The sequence below is a fragment of the Esox lucius genome, chromosome 17 (genome assembly GCF_011004845.1).
Source record: "Esox lucius isolate fEsoLuc1 chromosome 17, fEsoLuc1.pri, whole genome shotgun sequence".
In the NCBI taxonomy this organism is placed as follows: domain Eukaryota; kingdom Metazoa; phylum Chordata; class Actinopteri; order Esociformes; family Esocidae; genus Esox; species Esox lucius.
In genome coordinates, this window is record NC_047585.1 from 8,298,772 (window position 1) to 8,307,099 (window position 8,328).

General features: G+C 36.3%; 2 protein-coding genes across 2 annotated transcripts in view; both read left to right on the top strand.

Annotated features, from left to right (window-relative positions):
- Positions 1 to 2,027, top strand: part of appl1 (adaptor protein, phosphotyrosine interaction, PH domain and leucine zipper containing 1) — a 28,626-nt gene extending 26,599 nt beyond the window's left edge. Inside the window, exon 22 of the mRNA XM_010882090.4 lies at positions 700 to 2,027. Within this exon, the coding sequence (XP_010880392.1) occupies positions 700 to 855 (156 nt within the window). The 3' untranslated portion in view covers positions 856 to 2,027. The remainder of the gene's footprint in view (positions 1 to 699) is intronic.
- A 1,484-nt stretch (positions 2,028 to 3,511) lies between these two features.
- On the top strand, positions 3,512 to 7,872 carry hesx1 (HESX homeobox 1). Its single transcript, XM_010882113.2, has 5 exons — positions 3,512 to 3,756; positions 3,855 to 4,039; positions 4,880 to 4,981; positions 6,874 to 7,007; positions 7,761 to 7,872. The coding sequence occupies exons 1-4, from the start codon at positions 3,618 to 3,620 to the stop codon at positions 6,979 to 6,981; spliced, it is 534 nt and encodes a 177-aa protein (XP_010880415.1). The 5' UTR covers positions 3,512 to 3,617; the 3' UTR covers positions 6,982 to 7,007; positions 7,761 to 7,872.
- Positions 7,873 to 8,328: the final 456 nt, after the last annotated feature.

Below are 8,328 nucleotides of genomic sequence, written 5' to 3' on the forward strand. Positions count from 1 at the left end.
GTGAAATGATGAGAATAATACATTTTGATTCATCACAAAAACTTCTGTAGTTAATCACAATTTTAGAATGTGTTCAAATTTGGATAAATAAAAAGCAGTGCATTATGTTAAAGACATTCTGTTTCCTTGTAAACTATGGACAGTGCTTTATTTGAAATTAAATAAGTGCAAGAGCTGTCTTTTTCCATGTCATGACCCTTATATTTCTCCCCTCAAATTACCACACTAACTGGCAGTCTATTTGTAGCCCATGTGAATTGAAAGTAACTTTTCTCTGATCCCATAGTTCTACCATCTCCTACCATTGTGCTCTTGATCAAGGCACAAAGTACAATAGCTGCTATTTTAGGATTTAGTGAAAAACACACATCAGTCCCCCTATCTGGAAAGCTGCAGGCGTGTTGTCCAATGCTGAATCATACCAGTGCATTACGTAGTTACCTGACATTAATGGAGACAGCAGGTTCCCTAATGGTTTGAGCGTACGCCCAGTAAATGGAAGGCTGCTGGTTTGAATCCCTCATCTGATATGAAGTCAAATCTGTTGTGCCCTTGAGGAAGGTTGTTAACCGTAATTTCACACGTTTCTGCTAAATTACTAAAATGTAAATAATCATAATTGTATTACCCTCTGTCATCACTCATGTTACAGTAAATTGACATAGATTTTTTTATTAATTAATGTAAATTAACCTACAGGACCTGGAGGAACAGAGCCGTTTGATTGCGGCCTCCAGTCGCCCCAACCCTCCTGCTGCTGGCGCTGACGGACAGTTCCTTGTACTGAGCCACAGCCAATCAGAAGACAGTGATGCAGGAGTGGAGGGGCGGGAGAAGAGAGAGTCGGAGGCCTAACAGAATTAAAGACATAGAATGCTACAGTTGGCTTTCACCAGATACTACTTCAGACAACCAAACTAAAGCCATTTTATTGAAATGAAGCAACTGGAGGAGACCTTGAGAGATGCAATGGTTCAGGACAATTTTACTGAAGCTTAACAAAAGTTCAACTTCTAAACATAGTACCAAGAACCCAAGCGCTGGCCATGACTCTGAGCTAAATAGGGTACCAGCCAATGTGCTCTTGAAAAGATACACACAACTGAGATGACCTGGTACTAGTACTCTTTGTGCTTTGCCGACTCAGTTTTTATTAAACTTTTATTTTTACTTGAGACCAAGGTCTCTTACAGATTAGCTCTATGATTGCAAAAGAAACACATCAATATCCATTAAACAGAAAACAATTCTATAAAAGCATCGCATATTATAATTAAAAAACATATAGGCACCAATTCATTCCATTTTGAAGTGTTTTGGAGATTATTCCATCTGAAGAAAAAGGAAAAAAATATTCCCCAACATTCTCAAGTACGGAGCTGGCAAAAGAGCCGGAACAGCCCGGTACGCAGGCTAATAGGGACAGCTTGACAGTGTGTGAACACAAAGTAGTGTCTGATGTGAACTGACAGAAGAGGACTTTTCCAGAGCCCCACCGTGGCTCCTCAACCCCCAGGCCTCTGCAGACGCACAATCTATCTGCTTAACTCTGGTTCCTACTGTTTGTTGGTGAAGGACCAGGATTCAGAGTGCAGGTCACCTTAATGAAGGAGACAAATTACTTGCTAAAATAAACATTAGTGGGGGAAAAAAATAATAATGTTTGACTGAGCATTCAAATGAATCCATCCGGAACTTTCCTCATGTAAAGAATCATGTATTTTATACCGACACTAACATACAACTTGTATAAGAAAGATAATGGTTTAGGGGGGTTCTGTTCATTTGCAAAATAAGGTGTGCAGTTCTGACTAAATACTATGGCTTCCTAAAAATCTGAATATTATAGTGTTTTAATGGGGAGGGCAGACATTGCACATGTTAATACTGTAATAACAGATTTCTGTATTGTGTGAACAGTATACTACAGTACTACATTATTGTCTAATGTACATTAAGCCACTCACCGCTATAACAGTCTTGCATGTGCTTTGGATCTTATCATTAATATAAATAATTGCCACATACTTGTCATTTATCTTCTTTTCATAAATTACCTGTATTATTTCAATCAACCATATTGTTGTTTTGAGGTTTCACGATAATGACTTTGACCATCTATCCTTCCAACATTGATTATTGTAAGCGCTTCAGTATCAGACTTGTTGCCATAGTTTAACAGTCCTTTTGCCTGAGAAATTAATTTGATATGTTTAAGCCATGCACTGTACTACAAATGACTAAATCAAGGCATTGGTTCTAGCAAACAATGTTTTATCTATGTATCCGTTTAACAGTGACATTAGTCTAAATCAACAATGTTTTGGAATGGTTTGTATGTTTCTCAGATAGTTCCACAAGCGGTTTCTAAACTTTTACCCATTGCAGGTGTAGGTTTTTTCTAAGCTCTGACATCAGGCTAAACTATTATCAGCATCACACAACTATAGATAGTATATGAAACTATCTTTATCAAACGTGATATTTATTTGGCTTATTACTAACTGCTCAAGAAAGGTATTGGTTTGGGACATTATAAAAACTATATTTGTTTGCGGACAGGTATTCCAAAAATGTTTTAAGTCTGTTATTTCATGTGATTTTAGGGAAAGGTTTGAACAATGCTGGGTTATTGAGATATTAATATCAGGACTGCACTTTAGTCCTTATGCGGGGGAATGTAATCATATTTACTGTACATACTTCAGTAACTGTTGCAGTGTGTTATATAGCTTTTTAACAATAAATATACACTAACTCAATGCTTAGGTTTCATAACTCCTCGTTAAGATGTGTGGATAGGTGTTCCATGTCTCCTTTTACCATACCATGTTAAGTATCTTTCAAAACAAAAAGATGGGTGCGCCCGTGCGTACTCTCATCCCGTGAGTCCTCTGTTCCTTTCAGAGCGAAAAGTAAACAAGTGTGCTATTAGTTTTAAGATCGCGTTGTTCTACTAAAACACCTAATCTGCTGATGAATAGGTCGATTCGAGGAGGAACGATTATTACACTAGGACTTCCAGCAACATTTCAACCCGCTGCTTTGGCGGCTTTTGTTTCCCTCTTAACATAATTCACCGCACTATGCATCACAACGGCAGGCTAGCCGAATATTCATCAGGATTATACCCAATGGCATTAGAGGATTATTATTAGTTTACATTTACATGTCAAAAACAACGAAATTGGTTTATGTGATACTTGACTGGTTCAGCATAATGACGACTGCAGACAGTATGGGCCTGTGCTAAAAGCAACGTTGACATGGTGCCCAATCTTGACGACGTGTGAATGGGTTTTTTCTACCTTGGTAGTTTTGAAGAAAAGAATGCCACTGGTTTTTGTTTCAGTTATGAAACTAGATTTAATGCATGCACTCCACCACAAGTGAACACCTTTATGTCTAGGTGTTTTTGCATTCTCTAATCTAAATCGTGTTACCCGCGACTCAACGCGCCCTGTGGTGGGGGGTCTTCGATTCACATGCTAAACCTTTTAGACTCCAAGTTTTAAATTAGTGACGTTTAAGGAAAAAAAACAATTCCTTTAAAAGTCGCCACTTGAGGAGCAAGTTTCACAGGCCATTGCAATAACCTTTCCAAAGACATTGAAATAATGGCTTCATCTGTCGTTAGTTGCCAGATCAGGCGCGTTGAGGCAAGACCCGTTTTCACCATAGACCACATCCTTGGGTTGGATTTGAACCGGCCAGAACTACGCACAGTGCCTTTGAAGCTGTATCGACCCTGGGCAGGTAAGATACTATTTGTTTCGCTGAATTAAACTTTGATAATTCATATTGTCTGTTATATTGGGGTTTGTCTGCTTTTATTTATTTATTTTTTATTTTAGAATTGGAACTACCGCAACAAAGAAACCACACCATATTAAATGGTGAACATTTGTTAATGATAAAACAGAAAGAAGATGCACATGATTTCAACGGTAAACCACAGTTTAGGCCTACGGAGTCCTTCAGCAGAACATTGAACTGGTATATTGGGCGCAGGCCGCGAACGGCTTTCAGTAACGAACAGGTAACAACTATTTTACGCATAGGTTTTCCGCACATATGCCAATTGCGCAAAAGACTCCATTAGGTTGCCTCTGTGAGACCGGGGTTGGTTGGCAACAGGGGTTGTTTGGCACAGCAATTTTCTGTTCCCTTGAAGGTGTCAGAAACAGAAATATATCAAAATGTTACCTTTCCTGACCAGCACTCATCAACTCTGTTAAAATATCTGAAAGTCACTAACTTCTTTGGTGAGGGTAACATTTCAGTTTTATAGTGTCAAAAGGATATAAGTGGTCTGTATTATAAAACTGTTAGAGGTATTGGAAATGTTACTTCTGGTTGATATACATAGGAATAAGCTCCATTTTGATAAAATATTTTAAAGTCTGTGATTAATGGTGGCAGGTGGCTAAAATAATTTCATCACCAAGTTTGGTCAAATGTGAGTGGGGTTGGTTGGCACTGAAGGTATAGGTGTTTTATGAAAAATGTGGTAAGACATGTATTATACACGTGTCTCTCTCTCTGTGTGTGTGTGTGTACATTAATTTGTAGAAAACATTAATTGTAGAAAACATTTGTGTACATTAAAACATTTATTTATGGCTGAGATCTTAAACTTTCATTAGCTACAGAGAAATGTGGCAGAGAGTGAAAAGGGTGCCAACCAACCTCGGTCTCCCCTACATTATTTAATATGCACATTAATACGCAGATCAAGTCTTTGTTCTATAATTCTTGTTTTTGTGTTTTTGGTATCATACTGTACAGCCTCTGGGCTGTTGGTATTTATGGCAAATATGTTAAGGAAAATATAATTGGAATAATATGATTTATTAATACGATTACTTCTTGGGGTCAGATTGAAGTCTTGGAGAGTGTGTTTCTCATCAACTCTTACCCGGGAATTGGAATCAGAGAAGAACTGGCTCAACGGCTGCTTCTGGATGAGGACAGAATACAGGTAGGCCTAAAATCAGTTTTTAATTGCATATTAAATGCAGAGGTTTTTACCCTAACTTTATTTGTTTTGTGCCTTTAATTATTCTGTTATAATTACATGATGCATTGTAACAGTATTCTGCGGTTTTTCTATAGATACTCTGAACTAGTTTTCTAATAAAAATGAAATCACAAATCACTGAATTACATTCTTTTAACATGTACATTTTTTAGAGTACTTAAAGCAGTAACATACACAGGAGTCTTGAAATGATTATACAAAGGTTTTGCATAATTTCAGCCCTAGTTTAAAGGATACATATAAAAAGTATTGCTTTTTTTATTTTATTTTATTTATACAGGGAAAACCAGCTGAGACAGGTCTCATTTACAATGGTGCCCTGTATTACAACAACAAACAATAAAAACATGAATAAGAAAATATTTTAAAACTGATTAAAAACAGCAAGTACAATTCACTGTAAAATGTTCAGTCAGACTAAAAAATGTGCTATGAACAGTATCCATCAACCTAAGATAATCCTGTGGATTATTCCAAGTTTTAAGGGCAGAGAAGGAGAAAGATGTTGTACCTATCTTGACTTGGCCTGGGGTACTTCGAGAGCTATCCAACCTTGCGATCGTGTTTGATAAAGAGCTGTTTTTCAATTTAATTTTGGAGGTAAGATAATTTGGAAGTTTTTGCAGGATGGCTTTATAAACAAACAATAAAAACTATCTTGCCCTCCTGGAATACAAAAAATCACAACCAACAGCAGTATATAAATGACAGTGGCATGTATAAAAGCTTGACCCAGTAATAAAATGTAATGTGGCATGATAAACAGAGTCCAGCCTTTTAAAACAGAAGCTGAGGCATGCATGTATAGTATATCACCATAATCTAACTCCAACATGAACAATTTAATTTCTATGTTGAGATAACAAGCATGTTTATTTCTATAAAAGAATCCAATTCTGATCTTCAGTTTTTTTTTACCAACTCAGTAATGTGGTTTTTAAAAGAGAGTTTTTATTATATAACAAAATACTAAGATATTTGTATGAAGTAACACATTCTAAAACCAATTTGTCTAGAGTGGTAATTTGTCTAGAGTGGTATCCACACCTATATTTCCAGACCTTGAAAACACCATATACATGGTTTTTATTTGCATTTTAAACCAATGTATATAAGGGAATTTTGTAAACCTTGGAAGTCAGACTGCAAGTGCAAATATGGTTTGCAAGAGAAGGGGCTGTCACATACAATAATGTGTCATCTGCATAGAAGTTTACAAATATTTTTGATATACATGGTAAACAGTAATGGACCCAAATTCAAATCCTTTATGAACTGCAATAAATTTAGATTCACACCCATCCGAAACAACCACTGGAGTCCTATCACTAAGATAGTTTTGACCATAAACAAGTAGTGGACAATTTTTCCTGCAAGACAGAGTGGTCAACAGTGTCAAATGCCTTGAACAGGTCAATAAATAGAGCAACAAAACTCAATTTGGCGTTCAAGGCCTTAGCAATATCATCTACAACCAACATGGCTACAGTAATAGTACTGTGCCCTGGTCTAAAACCAGATTGAAATTTGTTTCAATATGCCGTTTTCTGTTAAAAAAGACAGAAAATGGCATACTACTAAACAATGTTGAATGTTTAGTAGTGACTCCAATATCTAGCAAGACAAGACCATTTAGAAATAGGTCAATAATTATCAAGGACACTAGCGTCTACACATTTATGTAGAGCCAGCACATGTTCAGTTTTCCAAATCATTGGAATGATCCTTGTTGACAAAGATAAAAAATATGCGTTATTGCCCCTGAGAAAAAAAAAAGAAAAAAAAGATTGATATTATAAGAAACGTTGTTGACAATGTTCCATTCTCCACAGATCTGGTTCCAGAATCGTAGGGCCAAGTTGAAACGTTCTCACAGGGAGTCACAGTTTCTCATGGTGAAGAAATCCATTGGAGATCTCGAGGAAAAAGAAGAAGAATAGTAGAGCTAATAATAAACACAGACCCTGTAAGAACTTTCATTATCATTATTACGGATCTGTTTTTCTCGTTCCCTCTCTTTTGATATTTAATATATTATATAAATGTACATTTCTCGAGGTTATGTCAACATTTTAATAAACAGATGACCATTGCTAAAGAAACAATAACCAAATACAATTGTTCAGCATTTCTTCATATTTTTGACTATAGGCTGAATATTTATTTCCTAAATTACTACATGATAGTTTGTAACCAGCTGTAAGCAGGTATTACCCAGAACATCCATAGATAAGCTCTCATTTCTGAAGAAACCCCCTGGTAGGGACTAATTTGTCTCCTTCTGTAGATCAGCCAGACGATTTCAATTCAGGGGAGCAAAGAAAAAAAGAAGTTGCAGGGAGCCAGTATGCCCTGCAGGCAACAGGAAGGATAGAGAGGGTGTACAGAGAAATAGTTTTAAAAACTGCACACTATATTGTTTATTTGCTACATTGCTAGCCTATTTTAATTTTGAATTACATCAAGAAATCAAGAAAGTTGGGATGCTGTGTAAAATGGAAATAAAAACAGAATGCAAAGATGTGCAAATAATTTAAACCCTATGGTAATTAGCCCCTGTTTAACTTCAGTCACCATTACACGTTAAACTTTCATCAAAATCAGTGTCTGTGACCATGGCAACAGTGACGTTGGTGCAACCTGGGAATAACAGTTTATTACTCTGTTTAAATGTATACATTTTGTCTAGATTATAACATTTTTAAACTTCTCTCCACAGATTGCATTGGGAAAGCAGTGATTGGAAAGGCTAAAATTGAGAAGTCAATGCCCAGATAAAGCCTATATGCCAATAGAGGCTCAAAACTTGGTCTTGAGAAAAGATGACTCGAACGGTGGGAAGAAATTGCAATCACAAGAATCAAACATGAAAAAAACGTCATCCACTTTCACCACGTTTGAATCACATTTTTTTCTCTATATTTAGAAATAATTATTTTAGTTAAGTTTTTCTTTACGGTCAATAAATTTTGAGCTCAGTTTGGCTCCATAATAGTGCCCCTATAAATCAGAATGGGACAGCCGTCTTACCTGGGACCTGTTGTAAACAATCTACAATACAAACACGTGATAGAAGTGGCATTTCAGTTCTTATAACAGTTACATTTCCTTAATGTAACACAATGGCCTACCACTTTAAAAAATAAATCACTTTAAAGCATGATTGCAATATGGAGAATTCAAAAATGTTGGCTATCCTCTGCTTATTGAATTATTTGCAGTATATAATCAAGCTTGTCATCAAAATGCATCACTCCCACTGAGAGATCATTTGAAAGACATCTTTT

What these genes read in the sequence shown, in the direction of transcription:
- hesx1 (XM_010882113.2), top strand. Translation starts at nt 3,618, where the DNA reads ATGGCTTCATCTGTCGTTAGTTGCCAGATCAGGCGCGTTGAGGCAAGA. An exon ending in GCTGTATCGACCCTGGGCAG is followed by an intron (nt 3,757 to 3,854) that starts GTAAGATACTAT and finishes TTTTTATTTTAG; the next exon opens with AATTGGAACTACCGCAACAA. An exon ending in TGGATGAGGACAGAATACAG is followed by an intron (nt 4,982 to 6,873) that starts GTAGGCCTAAAA and finishes CATTCTCCACAG; the next exon opens with ATCTGGTTCCAGAATCGTAG.